At 41.0% G+C, this 25,779-nt stretch overlaps 1 protein-coding gene across 19 annotated transcripts in view; it reads right to left on the bottom strand.

Annotated features, from left to right (window-relative positions):
• Positions 1–785: 785 nt before the first annotated feature.
• BIN1 (bridging integrator 1) overlaps positions 786–25,779 on the bottom strand; it is a 117,520-nt gene continuing 92,526 nt past the window's right edge. For 6 of the 19 annotated variants that reach the window (XM_081885675.1, XM_081885687.1, XM_081885691.1 and 3 more), the window contains 7 exons: positions 24,647–24,670; positions 21,674–21,793; positions 18,232–18,351; positions 13,121–13,222; positions 12,004–12,114; positions 11,266–11,367; positions 786–9,622 (listed from right to left, as the gene is read on the bottom strand). In XM_081885675.1, coding sequence (XP_081741801.1) covers positions 9,515–9,622; positions 11,266–11,367; positions 12,004–12,114; positions 13,121–13,222; positions 18,232–18,351; positions 21,674–21,793; positions 24,647–24,670 — 687 coding nt within the window. In that variant the 3' untranslated portion in view covers positions 786–9,514. The remainder of the gene's footprint in view (positions 9,623–11,265; positions 11,368–12,003; positions 12,115–13,120; positions 13,223–18,231; positions 18,352–21,673; positions 21,794–24,646; positions 24,671–25,779) is intronic. The other 13 variants (XM_081885688.1, XM_081885686.1, XM_081885692.1 and 10 more) reach the window with 4 other exon arrangements.

Genomic DNA, 25,779 nt, shown 5'->3' with positions numbered 1-25,779 from the left:
TAGTAAAGAGTTGTCTTGACCAATTGTCAAGAGCATATCATGATGGCACAAGACATAGCAGAGGGGCAATTGTTCTACAATCTTGTGGCCACCACACAACTCTTTTCACACACTGCCACCCCTTGACCAACAGAACCTCCCCTGCTGACCTTAATACTCAGGCATGTTGATGTAGAAGAAAGCTTGCTTTCAGATATTTGAGGCCTAAGTCATTTGCATGTTTTATATGTGGGTGTTCATGCCTTAAACTGAGCTTGGTAGTAAATTGGAAACCACTGCAGATCTTTCAACCTTCTTATTCAGACAGGCCTTTGAAAACTTGGTGCATTTGACTTGGGAGAAAACTTGAGAGAAAAGCAGGGCATACATATATTAAAGAAATAATTACCATTTCCAAACTATCCTAAAGGGCGACCCCACTTAGAGCAGTAGTCCACCCCAGAAGTTAATAGCTAGTGCGGCCAACTTTCTGACAGTAAGAGCTGTTTGACAGTGGAACCAACTCCCTCGAGAGGTTGTGGACTCTCCCCCCCCCCCACCAGAGGCTTTTAAGCAGAGTTTGAAAGGCCATTTGTCATGGATGCTTTGGCTGAGATTCCTGCATTGCAAGGAGTTGGGCCAGATGATCATCAGGGTCCCTTCCAAGTCTACAATTCTATGATACTTTGATTCTATGAAATCCATAGATCTGTGATCTTGCAAAGGTTGACAACAACAGTACTTCGTGCACAGGTATAAAGATATGTGTGTAAGAGACAATGCAAAAACAACAGTACACAAGGAAGCAGGATGACACAAAATTATATTTCTGAACATACGGGATAAATAAATCCATAATTCCATTAAGTACATGTCACTAAAAGTAGGAGTCACAGTTCTCAGTACACCAGAATCTTTTTTTCTTTTCTTTTTGCAGAACAAAAGGAAACGCCACCCAAAATATCAGGTGTTCTGTGAGTTACAGGATCAAAGTGGCTGAAATAACAGAAGAATTTTTTTTTTTAAGAAAGCAAGTACAGAGAGTCAAACTCATTGAGTTAGAGGGGTGTTGGAAAGCAGGGATACGATCCAGAAAGCCTCAAATATGAATATTCTGTCTGGCTGCAGGCGACAGAATTACATAAGCAGAAGAGGGCAAAATATAATTGCAAATTCCCATGCATTTGTATTTTCTAACAATACAGAATCCCCAGCTTTATTGGGTGTCCCCACAGCAAAAATAAATAGGGGTGACATGGAGGATCAAAGTATGACATGTTAAAAGGCTATCAACTTTTTAAGGACAGAGTTTGTATACCTTATACCATAGCAAAGGGAAGAAGGAAGAGTTTGATTTACTGCTCAGGGAAACTCATTAAGCAGGGAGACATTCAGGCCAAGAAAGATTACCTAAACCTTATCACCTTGTCTCTGGTTTGACCAGCTCTAGCTAATATAGCATCACCCCATTCCCCTCCACCCAAAATCCACTCTCTAAATGCCACATTTAATATATCATTCTCTCCCTAGGAAGCTACTCTGATTGTTGGTACCTCCACACATTCCAACCCCTAACAATGGGAGTTTTACTTTTTATCTTATTTTAACCATGTGTATATGGTTCAGAATGGCCTGGCCATTCATATGCTACAAAGGCCATGAAGAAGCCATGTACCAGTTGGAATGCTCTTCTTCACAGCCTCCCTATATTGATATTGGGAAAGCTAGACTCCAGTTAGCAAAGATGCAGCCATGGCTTCCAACTGAGACCTATCACAAGTGTTATGTTTTTCTTCCAAGTGAGCAGAAGCAAATAACTCATGTCCCAACCCTAGGATGTAGCTTTCCAGAGGAAAAATCCTCCTTTTTCCAACCTGGTAGCTTCAAAACATTATTGAAAAGCTGGTGTTTACTAGAGCACCGAGGGGAACTGTGAGAATCCACTCTCTGATGCTCAACATTAAAGAGCTCTTGCAATCCTAAAACACTGAGGCTGTACTCTGCCCAGTCATTATTCCCTAAGCTGCTCACCTGCAGCAGATGTGGAGGACCTTATTTAAACATGGAAATTGGCTATGTTCGGTGTTCAACTCTTCTTGACCTATGAACAGCGCTCTTAAACCACAACTGAACTCTTGGGCTCATATAAAGGCTGGAATCCCTAATCCTACAGCAGTCATTTTTAGTTACCTTTTGCCAGTAGCACAATATGCTCACAAACTATTGATCAGTGAAGGGTGGTTCTCAAAAAAAATCCTATATTGAAGTCACTAGGGAGTTTGCAGTGATATTTGACCAAGGAGCCCAACAAAAGTAGTTTTCCAATTTGTTCCAAGACTAAAGTTGGTTCATATGCTCAGCAGAGAAGATTACATTTTCCTGGAGTCATTATGGGAAGCTATTTATCCTTAAATAGGCGGTTTTCACAAGCCACCATGCTTTTTTTCTGAATACATAGTGCTTGTAATGCTCTTTCAGAATCTTTAGTTATACCACTGGCTAAATGACTCACCTTTTACCAAATTTTTCCTATGGTATATCTACAACCTGGCCCTTGTTGTGAGAGTCTGAAGTCTGAATGATATGGAATCATGCCGTGCCAAGAGGGACTTGTTTCAGGGAGGTGTCAGGTGACTGTTGAGAACCTGAAGAACTTTCGGCTTCTTCAGGATGCAACAAGGCCCAAGCATAGATAGTGCTTTGTAGAAGGTGCTTAATGCTGCAATCCTATACACATTTTCCTGGAGAATAAGTCTAACTGAAATTAATGTAGCTTACTTCAGAGCAGGTGTGTATCAGATTGCACCAAGCTTTAAATACGCTTACCAAAATGATGCCACCATGCCCAAAATGCACATTAATTTAATTGCAAGTGTGATGATTGCAATGAACACATTTGAGCAAGGGATGCTGTCAATTCTCCTTTCCCCTGGAAGCACACTTTTTACCCTTCAGGCAATTATCACAATAACGGTCAAAAGAAATACACAACTACATCACTTATTTTCCTATCTTCACTTTCTCATCCATCAGGACATACTAAAAACCCACACAAGATACGGCAGCAACTCAGTTAAAGAAATTTTGAATCAGTGTACATTTCATTCAACAGGTGGAATTGGCATTCCTGCATCAAGAAGAGATGATGCAGGAATGAGTGTCATTGCAGGCATCATCTCAGAGGAAACACCCTTACTGTGTAGGAGAGAGCGGAGAACATCTCTTTTGGAACTTAATCCAGACAAAATGGACGTGATGTGGACTGTGAAATCTGCAAATCTGGATGGTGGTACACAGCTGGTAGTGGATGGCATTGCACTCTACCTAAAGGTCCAAGTACCAGAGTTTGGCCTATAGGTTAGCTGTTCACTTCTGGGGTGAATTTAAGGTTCTGCTATGCTATTAACCTTTTAAATGCCTAAACGGTTTGGGACCAGGCTATCTCAAGGACTACCTGCATCCGTGTGCCCTTGCCCGAGCTTTAAGATCAGCATGTGAAGTCCTGTTCTCCAATACATGGCAAAAGTTGTTAGGTTTCTGGGTACCCAGGACAGGAGAAACCCTTTTCTGTTGTGGTCCTGTATCCTTGGAATAGCCTCCTCATGGAAATACATGTGGCCTCATCTCTCTTGGCCTTTACAAAAGCAGGTCTACATTTAGGTGTTTTTATGGTTCCTTTATGTAAGAACTGTTTGTTTCATCTCTTACAGCTATTTTTGTTCTGTCACTTATAGCTATATTTGAAATGTTAATGTTGTAGTGTCTTAATATTGTGTGTAATCCACCTTAGGAGAGTAGACACCCTAAAAGCCAAGGTTAAAAAAAACCCTATTTAAATAATAATAAAAAGAAACAGAATGCTTCTTTTGAGATGGTGCTTGCCATCTGCAATATATTATATAATCTGTTGCATGATTGATTGAGGGCACAATTTTTAGTCAATTAAAAATATTTTAATTGATTACTCTCGCTGATCAATTAAGCACTGCATCCCTCATACATACACCCTCCATTATAACACTAGGCTTGATATCCATCACTATGTGATATCAAATTTCCTTTGTACCATTATTTCTTCAGCGGGACATGAAAGCTCATCAATACTACAAGAGAGACTTAACAGGTCACAAACATTCAGTACAAAGGAGTTTGCCACAGTGAGTTGCCTGCAAATTAAAAATGAGTCCAGAGACTAGCAAACTGAAACTATATTGCCTCTCTCATTTTTCTTTTCTCATTTCAGCACATCTGAATAGGGCATGTTGTGAACATAGCAGTCCATGCATTCTAAAAGCTAAATCCTGCCAATAATCACTTCTGGGATGTGAATGAATAGTGGGGTCCATAAGGGAGTTTCTCACCATCCTCTACCATAGGTAGTAACTGCTAAACTCTTCTCCTCATGCCCACCCCTTACTGATTTACAGTAAATAAATTATCCTGCTATGGAACAGGAAACAGTTCCATGTTGCCCATCAGTGCTGTGTGCATCACCTTTTGGTAGGTGGGGCAAGCAAGGATATATTTCATGCTGGGATGCTTAAAATAATGAAAACACAATTCCTGCTTCTTTGCCTAAGCCCAGATAAAATTTCCACACTGCATTTTGTTTCTAAGACACCATGCGTAGGAAGAAGCATCATTTACTGAGTGTATGCCTACCTCTAAGCATCTCAGACCAAAATAAAGATAAACTTTTTTTAATTAAAAAAAGTTTTTTAAAAAATAAATGGCAATGCCTTCTGATGACACTTCCAAACTGAACAGAAACACATGACCAAACATAACAAACCAAGCTTCTTATATTGGCATCATTTCTGTGTTAGAAACTACCCGTTCACACCATCATTTTTGAAGCAGATGTGTCTATTACTTTATGCTAATCGGATACAAATTGTGGCCTCCCAGAATTTACACAAATAGCGAAAAAGATGCATGTTTCCTCCATGTAATTTCATCCATCAAAAGGATATCATATCTAGGAAACGTACCGTGTGTAAAGCAACCTTATAAGTAAGACCAAGCTGCACATCCAACTTTTAACCAAGGTGGGAGGAAAATGTTGATAGCAGGGGCAGGGAATGTTTGTAATTGATTCAAAGCATTGGGTTGTAGCCAATGGATTGGTACCATTCTTGCAATGACTTGCACCTGCACAACAAGACTTCATCTTCCTCCCCCCACCTGCTTTGGTGGAAGGCTGCTGATACCTTTAAGAATTCTTCTTAAAACAAATGCATGGTATATTCTTCCAATGTGGTGCCCTCAATATGCTTTTGGACTCCACTTGGCATCTTCTCTGGCTGCAACATCTGGAGGGCACCAGAGTGGCTACCCCCTCTTCTAGGGATTATGATAAGGCACATAAAACATTTTCTTTTCTGGAGTTGCATCACGTTTGGAAGTAGCCCATGAACTGTCTTCTTCCTAGCGCATATTTACACTACAGAGTCCCTTAGACCAGTTTAATAGGAATTCTTCTCTCTAGGGAATTGTAGGACCCATAGTTCTGGAGGGAGGGCACTGGGAATCTCTCAGACAGAATTTGCAACATTCTCAAGAAATTATGTATTCTGGATGGTTTGGGCAGGCTGTAACAATTTAACTGATATGACACCTATGGGTTATCTCCAATGAAGTTGCCCAGTTAGTATAAAGAGTCTCAGAAGAACAATGGGACTTCCTTCCCCCTCTGCCAAAAAAACCCCAACAAACCTGTTCTGGGGTTTCCCCTCAACCCTCTGGAGCAGATCTGAAGTTGTGCCGAAAGAGAGGGAGGAGATGTTCCACTGCTCAAGCAGCAACCCTTGCACCAATGGACAATTTTATTGGATGCAATCCAATACAAATTTTGGATATACCCTATCTGCAGATATTTTTGAACAGTCAGGATTTCTCTAGTTTTCCCCAATCTTTAAAACAAATGGGTCATTCACTAGTTGCCTGTTTACACTGGGCAAATCTATCTGCCTTTTCTTTCAGGGTACCTGCTGTCCACAACCATTTAGTAACATCGCTGAGGATTGTGTGTACAGTATATCTTGTAGAAGATCCAGGCCATATGGTTTTTATTTAGTTGAACTCCCCCTTTATTGAGCAGATTTCTTCAGGAGCAAATAGTGATCAGTGAGACAGACCCCTTTCCCTGTTGCAGCAACTGAAGAAAATTTAATAAGACCTGAAAACTACAAGCTTATCAACCGTTCTTTTAAAGGCTAAAAGCTATACCATTTTGTACAGCTTCAGAATAAAGCATCATTAAAGACATAATACAGTACTGGATGGCTGTTTTCCCACAACAAAATGAAAAGCTGATCAGAAACATTTTTGCAATACTTGCCTGAAAATCAAAACACAAAGACCAAACAAAAAGAGACAATGATTAGAAGTCTACACAAATACCTATGCACTAGCAGCTACAGAAGCAGTTTAGCAGTATAATCCTACACGTTTACTTAAAAGTAGGTTCCATTGAATTCAATGAGGCGTACTTCCAGGTAAGTGAGTACAGGATCACAGCCTAAATGTTACACCATGAATCTGGCAATTATCTTTTTAAAATAAAATCCACAGGGTTGGGGTTCCCCCCCTTGTTTCTTCATAAAAATAGATTTTACAATGAGACCTTCCTTACAGGATAAACGTATTTTTAAAATTGATATTCCTTTAGATATGCCTTCCAATATTGCCCTTCAAAGGAGGACAACTTGTTTTACAAATGCATAAAAATATAGAGAGTTTTTTAGGAGAGGCTGTAAATGATGCAAGAATTGGGATATGCTACTGCAACCATCAACAACACAGCAACGTACAACCTTGTGGTGGGCTAGTTTTAACAGACAGCAGCTCTGGAATACAGAGGAATTTAAACAATGCAACTTTGGCTGAAGGAAGGGAGCATCACAAAATCTAGAATGTGTTGGGGTGGAGGGTTAAGACCCACTGAGCCATTAAAAAAAAAGATTCAAAACACTGTTATGAAGAATAATTCCATGAGACACAGATAAAGTGGTTGTAACTGCATATGCAGTTGTGACTAATCTACCACACACACACACACACACACACCATATCCTTGGGTTTTTTTGTGTGCACTCTTGGCTGTGCAGCAATTCTGGATAATGATTTATATCCACAATGCAAAATTGGACCATTCACTTTTTATTGGGTGAAAGAAAGCTTTGCACCTGAATTCTCTCACACACCCTCTGATTATATAAGCTAAGCTGGTCTGATTTTTTTTACTTTTATTTATATATATATATAAAGTGGTGTAACTTAGCATACCATGCTTTGCTAAAAGCAGTTTATCTTTTATAAGATTAGTCAATACAAAGGATTTCCAATGTATTCCAGGGCAGGAGGAGGTAGCCTGTTCTAAAGCAATCCCTTCAAGGCAAATAAGAAATAAAATAGAAAAAAAAATCCAAAGTGGAACTTGGAAGTAAATGAACCCAGCCATAAAAGGATGTGAAGAGCTCAGTAGCTGTGTCAGCTATTCAAGTAACACTGCAGGATTCAGTTGTGTCGGGAGAAAACCAACTTGTTGCCACTAATACTTAGAGCACTGTTAACAATAAAAACTGCCTAGCAACTTAGCAATACACATAGCAAAACAAAACAGGAGCAATGGAGGCAATATGAGGTCAACTGTATAAATGGCAGGAGTGGTTTTCCAACTGTCTACCATGCAGAAACTTTTTCTACCTTTTATTCGGCTACCCCTGCATATATGCTCTGTAAGCCCGTGGCCTTGCAAAAAAAAGGGGGGTCCAGGGCATGTTCTAGGGTGCACATCCAATTCAACAGTGCACTTGGCCTGGCATGAACAGACAGTGCACCCTAGACAACACCCAGCTCCGCACTCTAATTGTGGGCAAGCTGACGTTGGCCCTCTTGTTATAGGCCTTCCCCCTGAAAAGCTCATGGCAGCCTTCGAGGAACAGGGTTTCCTAAAATAAAAGTTGAAAAAGTGCCATGCTGGCAGGTTATGTTGCAAAGGTTTAAAAATAAGAAAGTTCAATCCACTGTGTTTGTTTGTTTGTTTGTTTGTTTGTTTGTTTGTTTGTTAATATATTTTCTTTTCCCACCTTAATCCTATGAGCCATTGCACTGGGAAATAAATGTTTAGGGTGGGTGGTGTGCAATAACTGCTGTGCCAGCAGTTTGCTTTCCACAAACAATGATCTTGCAAGAAGTGCTAGGAGGCTGTAACAGCACAAGGGCATGTTATTTGCCTCCAGTGACAAAATTGCTAGTGCACAACACAGGTATCAGAGACATGGCAGGTGTAGCACTGGATCTTCTTTATCTTTGTGGCTGCCCAGAAAGGCTCCTTTCTCCAGAGCCAGCCACACTGGTAAAACTGTATGGACTGGTATTAACTTCTTATTATGGAGCAGCAACTGGTAGGTGACACAGCTGCTTGGATTTGCCAAGCAGTGCAAGTTACTACACACAGCTGCAGCCGCTCAAAACTTCTAAGTTCAAGCTGTTCAGGCTGTTCACAAACTGCAGGTGAGATAAAACAAATGAATGGGGGGGCGAGGGTTGTGCGGTTGCCTGCAGTTCTCCAAAATATGGAAGAAACAAAAACTGCAAATGTCTTTCCCCGTGTTAGTATTTTACAGCGCCTCTCTCTCCACCCTAGCCTTTCAAATCCAGTAAAATGATTTTAGACGCCCATTCCAAATTCAGTTTAACAAAACAGCAACAGAGTGGGTTTTTTAATAATAATTTTAAAAATCAAATGAAGTCATGTTTATACTTTTACAGTATCTTTTTTCAAAGAAAAGGAAGTGCCAATATACTATATCAAAACACATATTTGAAGGAGCTTTGGATCAGGCGTCACTTCCTCCTTTTTCTTTCCGATGTGCATCTGCAGGTAATTTTGTTTGCACTATATGTAGAAAATCACAGTTCTTGTTGCATCCCCCCCAAGGATGAACAAACACGCACGCACACACACACACATATATATAATCATAATTTGTGAACACTGTACACTACATATTTCTTTTCAACAGCATGACAGGCATTGGGCTTATGGCAGCAGGTGTGAATAATGTGCAGGGTCTGAAATCTAGGGGATGCCATATAAGCAGCCTCAGACACAAGACAGGTTAACTGCACCTTCCCACAAGGTAAACTTAAGAGTATGTCATTTCAGAGTAATGGAGCAGTTAGTATTTTGAGGCTTATGATGCTGGAGTTACCCTAAGTCCAACTCACACAAAACGACGCAGCCACTTTGGTGGCAAACCTCCTGAACACCAACACTGTTCAAATTAAAAGGGGGAAAAAGTTGTTGTTGTTTTTCAACCTGTCTTTCTTTATTACCTATATATTTGATAACAACACTTTGAATTCAATGTACTTCTAAAAGCTTGTTTTCTGTGAAGAATCCAACCTTTAGGCTTCTCTTCCCTTTAAAATTCTCTCTATTACTTTTAGACTTTCCCCAGGGCAAGAGGGAGAGAGGAAACACCTCTGCTTTCTCAATGCCGAGAAGCCACCTAGAAGCCTCAGGACCTCACTGCACCCGCTCCGTGAAATTCTCTGGGAAAACTCCTCGGCATTGGTCAAGTTCTTTGTGCTGAAGCCAATCGGATTCTTTCACACCCATCAGCCATCCTTCATCCTGCCAGGGAGAGAAAGGGAAAGGCAGACAAAAGGTTTGTACAGAGTGAAAAACAAGCAGGAGGGCAGCCTAGGATTCTTAGGTCACTGATCACAACCTTGTGCAAATAAGGCAATCAGTTATTTATTGGTGATAAGTTTGTTATCATCTATTATTGTGGTTTTGAAGAATCACTGTGCTGCTTTTGCATACACTTGAGCTTTCACTGAACTTTGCACATTTTCCTCCTCATGGGTATATATACCTGTCAGCTGAGGACAACACTCCATGCTTCTGAAGAAGTGAACTCTAGGTCATGAAAGGTAACAGCACAATACATTTGCTAGTCTTTAGGGCGCTATAAGATTCTGTTATTGTTTCTGGATACACTGGGTTGTATCCAATGCTGTGCAAGCAGAGTTCCGTTTATGCAATAGGACTTCCTCTTCCCTCTAGGAGCACCCAAAATCTGCTCTGGAGGTTCCCACAATTCTCTGGAGTAGATTCAATGATGCACAAGGAGTGTTCAAGCAGAAGTCTGTTGCGTGAGCAGAACAGCAGAACTTAATATGACCCATTATGTTTCCTAAGCTCCATTGATTTTGGTTTTTTGCCTGTCTTGAAATTTTCATTTGACAAATTCAAGCCTTATCTGAAGCTGCACATGTAAGGTCCTGCCCACCTGTCAGTGTTGACCCACAGAGGATGGGGGAATTAGGGATCCAGCCTGCTGCCTGAATCTAGTTCCCCACTTCTGCTCTAAAGTCACTTAGGAGCTAACTACAATAGAGAAGAGAATATATTTTTAAAGGTGATATTTGCTAAGAAGAGATATTCCTAATCTGTTATCACTTTAGGAAGAGAGCTTGTCTATGAACAAAATAAAACTCTCTCTCTCTCTCTCTCTCTCTCTCTCTCTCTCTCTCTCTCTCTCTCTCTCTCTCTCTCTCTCAACACTATGGCATCTCCTAGGAAGCTGTTATTGTGAAAAACTGAATATGATTACATCTTGGTCATTTCCATTCATGAGGTACAAAGTGGCTCTTGCATCAAGAGTATCTAAAGGCTATTGAGGCCTTGCATAAGAAAATGTCCATTGTTTGCATAAGGCACTCAGGAAACAGGACTGAATGCTTCCATTTTCTAGAGTGCTCTGATCTGCTAGTGATGATGACACACAAGAGGCACATAGGGTTGTGAGGGATTGAAGACCCACTACTATTTCTGCGGCAGGGTCCCACTCTCCAGCACCCAGGAGCCACCCAATCACAACATGATTTAGCCCCTGAGAAGAAGTCTTCTCACCCTTTGTGCTGATTGGAGCCAATCAGAGGAGAGGCTTGAAAGTAAGGAAGAGGTGCCTTTGTAAGGAGTTAGCAGGGCCTTTCAGACAGCTTTGTAGGCTTCAGCTGGCTTGTGGGCGGCAGGTTGGCCACACCTGCTCTATACTAATCATTTCAAAGAATCAAGCAGACAGTTACTTCAGATATTCTGGTTTTGCAAGACATCATCTCCATTCATCTGCTGGCTGCTTGAAGGTCACACACACAGGAGAATGGGGTTTTCAAACGAAGTCTTTCTGGTTCAGATCCAGTGTTCTACATACTATATGACACTGGTGTGTGAAGCAAAAAAAGATGATAAATCCCATATGCTCTCCTTACCTGCTCATCTGGGTTGTCAAATGGAATCACCAGGACAACATCTCCAGCCTTCAGTTGTAGCTCATCACTGTCAGTGGCTGCATAGTCATGCATGGCTTGTGCCTGTAAAGAAATAATGACTCCAGTGAAGGGAGAGAGCTTGCTCCATTTCATGAAGAAGGGGTGATGCATACAGCTCCTGCCCACTTTTACCCAAACCAACAAGTGAGAACATGATTATCTATCCGCTATCCCACCTCCTCTTGTCCTGCAAAGTTGTTGTTTTGTTTGCTAATATGTATTTCTGTGTGTTTATATTGTAAGCCTCACTGTGACCCTTAAACAAATGGCATTATAGACATTTAATAAATAAAAATAAAATAAATTTGAACCGGAGAAGCTCTACAGTAGGATGATTTTCTCCGAAGGGTGTAAAGGAGGGGAGACACAACTGGTTGTTTTCTTTTGGTTATTTCACCAAATAAGTTAGAAAAAGAGATGCCTGGGACAGTACTTGAATTATAAGGGGGCAGAAATGGTCCAGCTCATGTATCTTTTGTGACAGTCCGCTATGCAACTATGAAGGCTATGTTTTTGGCTAACATTGAGAAACAACAGATCCTAACTTGTCGAAAGCCACCCATACTATGAGTAGCAGCATGCACAAGGTTTCTCGATGCACATTAAACAAATTCAGTTTAATGGACATCAGTGTGGAATGTGTGCCCGGCTGAGGTAAATGTTCTTCCTCACACTCACCTTAAACAGGAAACCTGGTGGCATGTCAGCCCTTTCAGAAGCGGCTCCACTTTCAACTGTTCCATTGACTGTGGCTGGGAAGGTCTCCACAACTACAGCAGGCAGAGAGCTCTAAGCATAGCAGTGAAGGGAGGCAAAGAAAACACAAGGAACACTTGAAACAAGGCACTTGGCAAAATGAGACCCCACTGCACTAAACTGGTTCAGCCCATTATTCAAAAATTCAACGCCAATGTATTGTGTGTTTTTCCTCCACCACGTGGATGTTACAATTTATGGCCCAGAGTAGCCATTAAGGTGAAGAGAATGACTCATGACAAGATGGGAATTTTAAAAAGGGAATCACAGACAGTGGCAAATATTAGAGGGAAAATCAGGGTGGTATAAAGATTATGGAACACACAGCAGGTGTCTGTCACAAGGGTGAGAGGAGATATAGGTTCATAGTAAGAGGCAAAAGTTCTTCTAAATCTTTTTTTCCCCTTTCCTTGATCTGAAATTGCTACCTGTCTTCTTCTTGGTGGCCTCTGACCTCTACGTCCTCAGCATCATTTTCATGCACAAGAACTAACAACTCAGTGACCTTGTAAGAGCCACAAATTTGATGCCTCTGGCCAAATTTCTTAGCAGAAGCAGACATGGTGAGAAAGTGGAATCAAAACTTAGGGAGGGGAAATGAGAAAGGGTTCTGTGCTTTTAGCCTTCATGGTTTGCCTGGAGGGATCTGTCAGAGCAACAAAGGCTGTTGGATGACATGAAAGAGCCAGGGTGGTGATTAACTGGGACTGGGGAGAACAGTGGAGATATTCTTTCTGACTCAGACCACTTGCAACTGCTGCTGCTACATGCTTAGCTGTTTGCATCAAAGGGGACATTTTTCTTCTGGAAGACCACCTGCAGATAATTAAAGGGCTTTGTTCAATAGTCACAACCCAGCAAATTGGGCCCCTCCATCAAGGATTCTGTACTACTTGAAGAACAGAAGCTACAACAGTGTCGCTTTGACGGGTTCCCATCCCACTGCGTTAAGTGAAATAGTGATTATATATTGCGTGCCAGCAACATGGGAGAAAGAGATCCCACCGCCACCACCCCTCTCCCTTGCCTATGGTCTTACTGAGGCAGATCCTGAGTCAGTTTCGGTTTTAGCTGCTTCAGCTCCAGCTGCTGCTGCTTCTTTGCCAGCTGCCTCAGCACCAGCAGGAGCGGCTTCTGTGGGCTGCAACACAAAAGCCAGTTAAACTCCTGGAACCCCAGCATGCCCAGGAGAGCATGACCTGCCACATCTTTAGGCCTTGCCAGAATTATGAGCATCTGCAGCTCAGTGCTGAGCGGAGTCTGAGTCCTTAGCTGGACTGTAGCACCCACACTCTTAAAACAGTCAGGTATCGGCACCAGTTGGGTATCCCAAGTCCATGTGTTGGCACAGATCCAAGCTGCACCACTTTGAGGAAGAGCAAATGACCCTGGGCTGGAATGTAGCCTGGAGCTCATTGAGTTGGCTGCTTATTAAGTCTTTGTGGTTGTGCTATGTGGGTCGGTCTCACCCATCTCAGATATTTTTCATGAGTCAAGTTTAAAGGAGGCACACCTTTGAGGGGTTTCCTGCACTATTTGTGTTAAATCGGATCCTCTTCATGGAGGGTACGCATTGCGATCGGGCCTCCGAGCATCTCCCATCTGCTGGGGTGGGCAGGGCTATGGTCATTTTGCATGTTTCCTGGACCCTAAAGCCAATGGCGTGGCTTAGGGGGTGGCTGCAAAACTTTATGCCCTGCGTGTTGTTTGCTGGTCCTCATTGCCTTCGCACAGAGGAACGCCCACCCTCCCACCCTTTATCTTGGTGCACTTGGCCTTGCTGTGGACTTTGTAGGTCACCTGTTTTGCAACAGGGGCCTGGTAGGAATTTTTCCATTTGGCAGACTGGCATGGCCATTTGGTTTTTGCCTACCACGTAGCAATTGTCACAACTTTGTAAAGTCTGGCAGTTAGGCATTGGATCAGTGATATGTGGGAGGGGGGTGGCCATCACCTGCCCCTCCAAGGTTAAGGGTATCCCATTAAAGGAATCAGTGGTTGGCCTGGATCTTGTTCGAAACCCCATGGTAGGAGCTAGGGCCATACCAGGACCCCACAGAGACACCGGGGGAGCTCAAGTCGGTCCCCACCAGCAGGGCTCCCTCTGGCGGTGTTTCACCCTTTTATCAGATTCCCTGCAAAGCAGATGGGAGTCTGATATAGTCGGGTGAACCCAATGCCTAAGCCAATACCACTCACATTCTGTATTTAATAAAGTTGTGGCCTAAATTTTGCCAATAACTTAAACTAAAATCCTGTGTATCTTCATTTGGGGGGGTATGTTTGGGGGTTTCGAAGCGCAGCTTGGGTTATGAAAATGATCCAGCTAATAAAGGTTTCGCATTTGCATTACAAAGCAGCTTGAAGCAAGAGCTATTTAAAAACCTCACATTTGAAAACAACCTCATGTTCTCAAGTTTTCCAGTGCTGACCCTGTCTTTTTCCACATAAGCCAACAGTGTGCCCAGAAGGTTCTATCTTCCGCATGATTGCATAGTTTCTACTGTTTCTTTTATGGCTGTGAAAAACTGCTGTATCTCATCATACAGTAACATAGCTTCAAAAACTGACGCACTTCACCTTGAGTAAAACATTTGAACGTGGCTGACAAAATTCTTGCTTGCAGGACTAGGAAAGGAAAGTCTGATGATATCTGGCAGTGCCCTTCCTAATAACAGCAGACCCTTATGACAACAGAACAACAGAAGCTGCCTTTTGGACCAGGGTCAACTGGTCACCAAGTTCACCGTTCTAAGTCAGCAGCAGTTAAAATAATAGACCATCAGATCAGATATGAAGATGGCATACACCCTGCTGATCAGTTATACCACATAAGGCTGTGCAGAGTTAGCAACATATAGTGAGAATCAATGCTATCAAAGACTGCCACCACCTGGCCACTGAAGAAGAGATTAGTGAGAACCTAACCAATTTCCTACCTCTCAGCAGTTAATCAATAGGATTACATGCATCTCAATCTTACAGTTAGGCTGCATTCACACAGCAGTTTATTATATTTTCCCTGTGTTTCCTTGTTGATTTCTGCCATATATTTTAACTTTCAGGTGACAGAAAAACCGTTTCCAGAAATAAAGCAGACTATAACACAAGTTTAGCACTCATTTCTAGAAGAAAAAAAATCCATTTGCAAATAACGCAGAAATGAGCACTAAACTCAAGCTACATTCCACTCTGTTTCTGCAAGTGTCTTTAACGTTGTGTGAAAGCTGGAATATAAGGCAGAAATTTATGTTAGGGAAATGTCAGGAAAACAAAATAAACTGCCGTGTGAATGCAAGCTAAGAAACATTTATCAGAGATTAAAACCAAAAAAGATTGATAATGGAGCCTATGGAACAGAGGACCTGACATGATGAAAGGTTCACCTACTGAGGTGAACAGTTCCAAAATGCTATTTAAAGTGATTTTTGGCTTCTCTCCTACCATTTGCATTCATTTGTTAAAGATAGAAGTGCAGTTTTCAATGCATTTACATGAAGTTTCAAAAAATGATTGCCTTGAAGGATGGTGGATATACAGATCATATTTCTGTCTTCCTGCCTCCCCCCCCCCCCCACTTTCATCTATGAACAGAAGCTTTGCAACTGAAGTACATTTTTTCCTTCCTCCTTTTTCCCATGGCTTTGGGCAGCCACACCATGGGTGCCCCCTTCCCCACATCTCTGGGGAAACTGATAAGATCAGGGAAATCTTTGTTGATGCTACCAACATTTCTTTTCTTCAGAAGAATAAAATATGCAAATCAATGGGGCTATAAACAATAATGATTATTTTTAGCAGAATAATAATAATAATAATAATAATAATAATAATAATAATAACAACAACAACAACAACACTACCCATTAATGAAATAGATAAGGCTTTCTTCTGGGCTTGTCATTTTCATGCTGACCCAAATGTATATTATTTATCTACATAGTGGAGTATGAGGGAAATGGCAGTGGCACAGGTGGGTAGGTAATGTAGAAAGGAATATTATGCACATCATTAAAGCTGCCCATTCTACCTCCCAGTGTATGAATGAACACACGTCACATTCCCTTTTAGTCTACAAGGGCTTTAAGAGCATATGCCACTTGCCACCATTGACTGAAACTTACATATTGCCAATATAGGATAAGTAAAATCACATCCAAGTGTTGCTCTCAAAACGTTTCCAGTACGGATCTCTGCACTAAACAACTTGACTAGCCATTGTCCAAGATGGCACTATTCCTAATAGGCCTCTTCAGAGAAGTCATTATAGAGTCTTCTTGTTGAAACACTACAATGGAAGTGGCACAAAGCTAACTGAACTGGCTATATATTGAACTAGAATATATAGGAGCAAAGAAGATACAGGCACTGTGTAAGTGCTCTTACAAAGCCACATAAAGGCAACATGATGCAGGATAGATATGCTCTGATGCACAAGACTGAGAGAGTCTATTAAAAGGGAATTCCAAAACCCTTTTAGTAATCACTATTATTTTACATTGAAACTGCAACTATTTCTGTTTAGCTTCCATATGAAGACCCTTGCTGGATCTGACCAGTAGTCCATCGTGTCAGGCATCCTGTTTCCCATTAGCCAATATGGGAAACCTACCGGTATATTCAGGTCCTAGCCCCCTCCCAATGTTGCTCCCCAGTAGCTAATACAGTGGTGCCTCGCAAGACGAAAATAATCCGTTCCGCGAGTCTCTTTGTCTAGCGGTTTTTTCATCTTGCGAAGCAACCCTATTAGCGGCTTAGCGGCTTAGCACTATTAGCGGTTTAGCGGCTTAGCGGCTATTAAAGGCTTAGCGGCTTAGCGGCTAAAAGGCTATTAGCAGCTTAGTGGCTTAGAAAAAGGGAGGGAAGTGAAAAAAATCGCAAGACTCGCAAGACGTTTTCGTCTTGCAAAGCAAGACCATAGGGAAGTCTCGCGAAGCACATCGAAAAACGGAAAACCCTTTCGTCTAGCGGGTTTTTCGTCTTGCGAGGCATTCGTCTTGCGGGGCACCACTGTATTCAGAGATATCCTATCTCTAAACCTGGAGGTTTCATATAACAATCAAGGACTAGTCTTGATTGGTTTCTCAAATTAATGGTGTAATGTATGAATAAGTATTTAATAATAATAATTTGTATTAATAATTCTCCACCTGTCCCAAGGCTTCTGCCCATCAACATTGTCAAGTGATCCCAAGTATGATGAGGGAGAGAGACACACAGTACTCTCTATCCTGCTTCTCCACACCTTGCAAAATGTTCCCCATTAATTTTCTTTTTTCTAGACTACCAAGCCCCAGAAAATGCAGTCTTTTTTCCTTGTAGGGGAGGAATGAAACTTGCTAAGTGACAAATGCTCCAATTTTGCAAAAACATTATTGTCAGTGTGCAGAAAACGAAATCTCACTAAAAGCACACCAGCTTATTCCAATGACTTCAGGAGAATCATACCAAAGAATACACACATATTCCACACTTGGTATAAATAATTGTGGGCCACACTCCACTGAAACAACACCACACACAAGGAACCAGTATGCATTCTGACAACAGGGAAACTCAGCAATGCAGGATAAACAATGCCTAGGTAAAATTCTCCCCCTCACTCCCATCCCACATGCAGCAGGACATAGCAACCCTTGCTTTATTTGACACTTCTAACAGCAAAATCTCTCTTGAACAAATTAGGAATTGATGAACATAATAATAATTCTATTATTTATATGCTGCCCATCTGACTAGGCAGCTCCCAACGGACTATTAAAACACATCAAAGCATCAAATATTAAAAAAACTTCCCTACATTGAAAACACAAAGAAAAGACAATTATCAGAGTGGTAGGTAGGCAGTGGGTAAGCCTTTGTTTGTTTGGGTGGAGGGGAGGTTGTAGTCTCTGCCTGCCTGCCCCTTCTCATTAATAATAATAATAATAATAATAATAATAATAATTTATTTATACCCTGCTTTACTATTGTGCCTAGGGAATGGGGACATTCTAATTCCTTTGGAAGAGTGCTGGGTGCAAGAGGTCATAAATTTGCCCCGGCCTAATGCATTCCAAAGAATAACAACTGAGTCAGGCTTGTGCTAGAGCACACCAGCCAGAACAAGACAATTTCAAATGTACGATCATTTCAAATACTTTCACTTACTTGGCTGATCTTAGTCTCAGTGGGCTGGTCAGGCCAGTCCACCTCGAACGCACTATTGCTAGGATTATCGGCCGGAAACTGATCCATAGATTGAACGCTGCTAGATGGAGTCTTTTCCGGCTGATGGGCGGAATTTGAAGGAGGGAGGAGAGAGAAACAGAGATGGGAGGAGATAGTCGTAGGCATGGTTACATGAAGATACAAAAATGAGAAGAGTGCAGTGAGAAGTAAGACAGAGTAGACAATGAAATAATTCCAGGGTAAATAGAACTGTTGAACAGGTAAGAGTCAAATGCGCCATAATTTTGGGTGGATCCTGGGGGGAAGGTGGGGTCAACATTACCCCTGCAGCCAATGGTCTGACAAAAGTGCCTCCATTTATTGACCAGGGTAGTTCACCTTGGGATGGAGTGGATTGTTAGGGTGCAGATGGAGCTTCCATGGATACAGGCAGTGCAAGTAGAACTGCCCTGGAAGACTGCCAGTGTCAAGCATCAGGCAGCACCGTTCTCCAGAGGATGCTGTCCTGGTTTAGCCTTGTCAAGGCATCCCTGGATATTTCTAAAAATCCCTCCTCCATCATTAAGTACCTCTTGCTTTCTCCCTCACTGCTTCTATGCACTGCCAAATCTATAAAGGCAGTGCTGAGCTGTCTCAGTGACACCTTCTCTGCTGCAGAAGATGGGAATGGGGCCACATCTTGAATTTTGTCACTGAATTTAGCATCTCAGTAGATTTAATTCCATAACACAGAAGGAAGTGATTATGTCCTTTAAAATATATATATAAAAGGAATAACCATTGCTGGCAGAGGATGGAAGCAAGGGTTTAAAGAAGGAAAGACCACTAAATGTATTTGTTTTTAAGCTGTGGTTTTCCAGTCACAGAATATGTATATCTATATCTATATCTATCTACCAGTATATATAAATATATACAGACAGATATGTAGATACTGTATATAGATATAGATTATATGATCTATAGTGAGCTAAATTAAAGCCTGAAACTGTGAGGTGAATTTGAGTATGGACTTAACAAGCTTATCTGATATTTTGGTTTATCTTATTTTATAACATTTGGGGTAATTTATTTTATGTCATAAAATATTCATTTCCTTTTATTTGGACTCTAACTGTATAGCTTATTTTGTTGCAAAAGTTGTATTATAAAGATTAAAACCCCTATCTCTTCTTTGTGTCTTTGGATCAAACACCTTCTGGGGAAAATATCAGAATATAGGAAGCCATCTAGCTCACCATTGTCTACCCTGACTGGGTTTCAGACAGCAGTCTTTTCCTGCTCTAGCTGGAGATGCTGGGAATTGAAAACTGAGACCTGCTGCATGCAAAGCAGATTCTCTGAGTTATGGCAGCCCATATCTGCATCAGTTACATTTATATCAGGCTGTTTGATTCTAAAATAGCTTTCCCATCCCACCAGTATATGGGTCTTTGATGTCACAATATGTATCACAATCCACAACCCCTGGCTTTCTTCAGGAGGAAATAGCATGGGAAATCAACTTGTAGAGTAAACATCTGTGTGAACAACTGGTGCAGGTGTGCATTTGAATATTCATTCCCTATACACACCCTCAGCACCATGCTCATCGAGGTCTCATTGAATTGTCTTTTGGTGTGGGTGGGTTACACAATCCCATCCAAGGTAGTTTGTTTTGCTGTTGTACAAAACATAGAGCTGGATCTACAGAATACCCTCTCTTAATGGCTTTGAGAATATTTAACGAAGGCAAATGCTTAACTAACAACAAAACACTGCTAGAAAGACTTCCAGACTAGCACGCTCAGTGTCGGGTCATAGTTTGTGCTGCTGCCATCTTGAGACAGACGAGCAGCAAGACGAAAGAGAAAGGGATGCAACAGAAGGTGAAGTCGCCCCTAGACCTGGCTAGATTTATATGGCAGGGCAAAAAGCCAAGGATTATGTTTAAACTGTTAATGGAAGTAAAAGACAGAGGAGGGTTCACACTGCCAGACCTTAAATTATATTAAGAGGCTGCATGTTTAGTATGGCTCAAAGAATGGATACTACTAAAAATGCCAATATATTAGACATTGAAGGCCGGGACAATAGGTTCGGCTGGCATGGTTATCTTGGATATGACAAAGTCAAAATGCACAGAGGATTCTTTAACCATATAATAAGGAGATCACTTTTTACAGTATGGGGGAGAAATAAACTATTGGAACCCCAAGAACCCTTGATGGTTGTCTCCAGTAGAGGCAATAGCAGTGAAAAAGAAAAACATGGAAATTAATTGGCTCACCTATAAAGAAATATTAGAAGAAGAAAATAACCAATTAAAACTTAAAGGATATAAAGAACTTAAACAGACAGAGATGAACTGGCTACAATATTACCACCTAAATGAAATCTTTAAATTAGATTAAAAAACAAATGGATTTGATACAAAGATGTAAAACCTAGAAAAAGAATTAATATTAAAAAAATAAGAAGACATTATAAAAAACATATAGATTATTATTATTTGTAAGATGGAAAAGTAAAGGAAGTGATGGTGAAGTGGGCTCATTTTGGCTACCCGATTGAAATGGAAAAATGGGAAGAATTATGAAAAAAAAGATTTAAAATTTATAGTGTGCTATCTGATTAAAGAATACTTTATGGAAATGACCTACAGATGGTACCTGACCCCATCCAAATTAGCTAAAATTAATAAAAACAATAGTAACAAGTGTTGGAGGTGTAAATAAACCGTAGGAACCTTTTTCCAAAAGTGGCAGACTTGTCACCAAATTTTTTAAAATTGCGACATGATTTATGAGGAACTCCAAAAAAAATGCTAAAACATACAGTTGTAAAGAAACTGGAAGCATTTTTATTAAGCAGTTTAGCAGTAAATATTCCCCCCCCCAAAAAAAAAAAATAGTGTTTCTCTACAGCACTCTCTCACCACCTGATACCCATTCTGACTTCCCCACAGTTAGTCCTTTTCCTTGGGAGAGAGGGAAACAGGCAGAGGTGGGCTGGCATCGAACCCTTCAAATATTAAGTTGAACACTCAGAGAACCCTCCTCCAATGTTTTCTGAACATTCAGCTTTAAAAACTCAAGGGATGCAATGCATCTCTATTATGGGTACACGGCTGATCACCAATCCCTAAAACCAGTGATAAAATAATTCTAGAATTTCCGTGCCAAGCTATTACTTTTAGTCACTAGACCACATCAGTTTTCCCCCCAGTCCAGATAAACGGTTAAGGAGATGTGCTTTACTATTGTGCCTAGGGAATGGGTAAATTCTAATTCCTTTGGAAGAGTGCTGGGTGCAAGAGGTCATAAATTTGCCCCGCCTAATGCATTCCAAAGAATAACAACTGAGTCAGGCTTGTGCTAGAGCACACCAGCCAGAACAAGACAATTTCAAATGTACGATCACTTCAAATACTTTCACTTACTTGGCTGATCTTAGTCTCAGTGGGCTGGTCAGGCCAGTCCACCTCGAACGCACTATTGCTAGGATTATCGGCCGGAAACTGATCCATAGTTTGACCGCTGCTAGATGGAGTCTTTTCCGGCTGATGGGCGGAATTTGAAGGAGGGAGGAGAGAGAAACAGAGATGGGAGGAGATAGTCGTAGGCATGGTTACATGAAGATACAAAAATGAGAAGAGTGCAGTGAGAAGTAAGACAGAGTAGACAATGAAATACCGTATTTTTTGCTCTATAAGACTCACTTTTTCCCTCCTAAAAAGTAAGGGGAAATGTGTGTGCGTCTTATGGAGTGAATTCAGGCTGCGCAGCTATCACAGAAGCAAGAACAGCAAGAAGGATTGCTGCTTTCACTGCATAGAATTATTTTTTTTCTTGTTTTCCTCCTCCAAAAACTAGGTGCGTCTTGTGGTCGGGGGCGTCTTATAGAGCGAAAAATACGGTAATCCCAGGGTAAATAGAACTGTTGAACAGGTAAGAGTCAAATGTGCCATAATTTTGGATGGATCCTGGGGGGAAGGTGATTAAGTCCTTAAAAAAATATATTAAAGAATAACCATTGCTGGCAGAGGGTGGGAGCAGGGGTTTAAAGAAGGAACGACCACTAAATGTATTTGTTTTTAGGTAAATGCTTAACTAGCAACAAAACACTGCTATAAAGAATTAAAGGTAGTTCCTGACAAGAAGCAAACTACATACAGTGATAACATCAGCATGGATTACATGACCTTTCATGGAAAACCGTTCCACTTAAAAACGTCTAGATTTGGAATCTGAAATTAATGAATTGTTCAGCCAATAATGGTTTCAGCAATAACTACAGAAGCACGCCGTCAGCATGACATAAGGATATTACAAAAGCAAGCAGAGCAAATAACAGCAGAAGATGTCTTAGGTTAAAGGTTGCAGTTCAGAGAGAAGCAAAACATTGGTGGTTCATAACAGTGGTGTAGCGTGAGTTGTCAGCACCCGGGGCAAGGCAAGTAATTTGCGACCCCTACCCCGTGGATTTTAATAGGGGCAGAGAGCTGCGAGTGCGAGCGCCCCCCCCCCAGATGTTGCGCCCGGTGCGGACGGGGCCCCCTGCACCCCCCACACTACGCCACTGGTTCATAATCTCTATCTACTTTAAGGTAGGCATTTAACATCCTATACCACAACTAAAGCTAGGAAAATATAGATCACATTTATTTGAAGAAATATGGTGCTTGTTTCCAAATTGCACCATTTTTCTGGAGTAGTTGTACATACACTATGACTGGGCAAGAGAGGCCACAGCACACTGGCTTTCCATTCAACAACCACAGTTGCTCAGGCACAGCTACATGGGTAGTCCACTGCAACCTCTCATCTGATCGGGCTGCTCTCAACTGCACAGAAAGGTGCCAGGCCACAGTACCCCACACAAGTAGCTTACAATTCTTTTTCTCACTTCCTGCCTTTAATGGTTGGCTTTATTGACAATACATTTTGAACAACAATGCCTTCTGTCGGGCTTAATAAGCTTTTTAACTAGGGTGGCAAGCTACCGAATCAGCAGCCAGAACTTCTGTTGAGTAATTTTAACCAAGGTGAGACTTGTCATACTTCTTTATTTGGGGGGCTGTCTAGCTTCTCTGTGTTGCTTTTATACAGAATGAAATGAGTCAACTTGCACTTCCCTTTAACTGAAGTTTTGGTAATACAGTACTCAATGATGTTTAGATTTAAATCAGATAATTTGGTGGTTGAGCTAGCAATTCTTTACTCACTGGACTGCTATATGTTTTGGTGCAGTTAAACCCTGCTGTGTGATAATATATATTTTCAATGAATATATATATTCATTGAACGAAAATAATGGAAAATAATGGAAGGTGGGGAGATTCATACACATTTGTTTGAAGAAATATGGTGCTTGTTTCCCCAGCGCACCATTTTTCTGGGGTGGTTGATCTAAATCTAATGGCTACCTATCCTGAGGACACAATCTATTCACTAAACCTTTACATGAGGAGGAAAGGGAGGGAAAACAGCAGAGAAAATGCTTAGGAAGAAGTAATAGTGAAGGTTCTTGGGTCAGGAAAGACAAAGGAGTCAACTTCTTGAGACAATTTGATGAATTTACAATGGGAAACCAGTGTAGGCCAATTCTTTTTAAAGGCCAATCACACCTCAAAAGATATCTGATGGCAGATAAAGTAAGCCAAATGAGTAAATTTTAACTTAGAATGTAAGAAGTATCCTTCTGTGAAGATATAGAATTAATAAAGACATCAGGAAATGCACAAAAGCAAAGAATAAAGGTCACTTGCTAGCAGGTGGACTCAAGCAAAGCTGTATATCTCAACATGCCCAAAATGTTATGAAGAAAGTCTGGAAACTACAAGCCATTGGCTTTTTAAACTGATTTATTACAGCGTAATATCTGGCAGCATAATAAGAAAGGAGGAAAGGTTCATTTCTCCAGCAGTACTGGAGAGATCTCCAATCTCTGTTATTAGTGAACCACGGCAGCAAATCAGCAAGCACAGCATTATACTAAATATATGTATAGAATAAGGGATTGTTTGGTGGTAGTTGAGAAGTATGCATACTACACAATTGAGAGGTAGGAAATGGCATGCAGGGGTTTGTTTGTTTTTTGACAAGGTAAAAAGTAGCAGCAAGGTCTACAATTATTGCAGCAAGAAGGTTTGTGCTTCAGTCAATGCCATTAATAATAGGCAATATCAAAGCACAGGGGATGGAGACTTCTTCTCAGCATGACAGACAAAGGGCAGAAGAGGTTGCAACTGTACCACACCACTTTAGTTCATAGCACTGAAGAGGATGAGAACAGAAGGTCAAGGCAAGAATAATCATCTTTGCATGATAATGACAGAAGGAAGTACTCACACATGCCAAGCACCACATGGTAGAATTTATTGCACTGAAAGCTATATTAATAGAAATCTTACCTCCCATAAATCCCAAGGCAAAGACTAAGCATAGCAAAGAGCAACAGGAATAAAAACACATTGAGACATCATTAATTCAGCCAACACAGAAAGTGCAAACATACAAAGTCTCCTTGTACCACCCAGAGGATTCCTCCAACAAAGATATCCATCAGTGGAAGAGAGAGGGAGGCAATTTTCAATTACCCTTGCTCTCCCTGTAGGAGCCTCCTACACTATCAGTAACATACACACATGCTGAAACACACAAAAATCCCTACTCTGGAAGGGATTCGAAGAGGAGAGTAACACACCATAAACTGCCTCCCGCTCAGGTCCAGCACTGGATACCACATTTAATAATATACCATTCATTGACATTAATGCAAGCTTATTGTGTGATATTTTGAATTATCCATTTCATCCCTCATGTTCTTTAATTTAGCTGCTACTAATTTACACCAATTTTCATCTCACTACATCACAATTTCTGCATCTGCCAGATGAGGGTGGATTCCTGTGAAGCTAAACAGGCTCAGCAGATAATGTGCTGTAGGAGAGCCATTGATTAAATTAATTGATTACCTTTTGCATGCAACTCAAGGCAATTTACAAATATACCATAAAACAGCTAAAAATTAGTTTTAGAACACTACAAAACTCCAGGTGCAGATTGGTTTAAAAACAATACGAAAGGAGACCTTTTTACATCCAGCTGGAAAAATTCGTCAAAACAAAAAATGTATTCAGTTGTTTTTTTAGAAAGTAGAAGAGGAGCAGCCACACTGAAAGCTCTGTGGAGCAGACTTCTGATATGCTAGGTACCTGAAGGAGAAACTCAGCTGCAGAATGCAGTTATCTACTGGATATTATGTATTATGTGTACAGAATCTACAGATTATTTTCCCAGCTGAAATAATAATAATAATGGCAACAAGGCAACAAGAAGCCTACCAAGGTTGACTCATAACTAATTGCAGGATATCTGTGGTTCAAATCTCAACTCAGTCATGGACTCCTAGATGGTCTTAGGCAAGTCAATCTCTTCAAGTCTCAGCTCCCTCATCAGCAGTGTAGTATAAACAACACTGGGCTGCTCTACAAGATTATTCTAAGAATTACCAAGTTAGTGTACATGAAACACCTAAAAAGCA

Source organism: Podarcis melisellensis (assembly GCF_964234715.1).
Source record: "Podarcis melisellensis genome assembly, chromosome: 1".
NCBI lineage: Eukaryota > Metazoa > Chordata > Lepidosauria > Squamata > Lacertidae > Podarcis > Podarcis melisellensis.
Note: the sequence above shows the minus strand (reverse complement) of the source record. Positions and strands in the feature narration are given on the sequence as shown.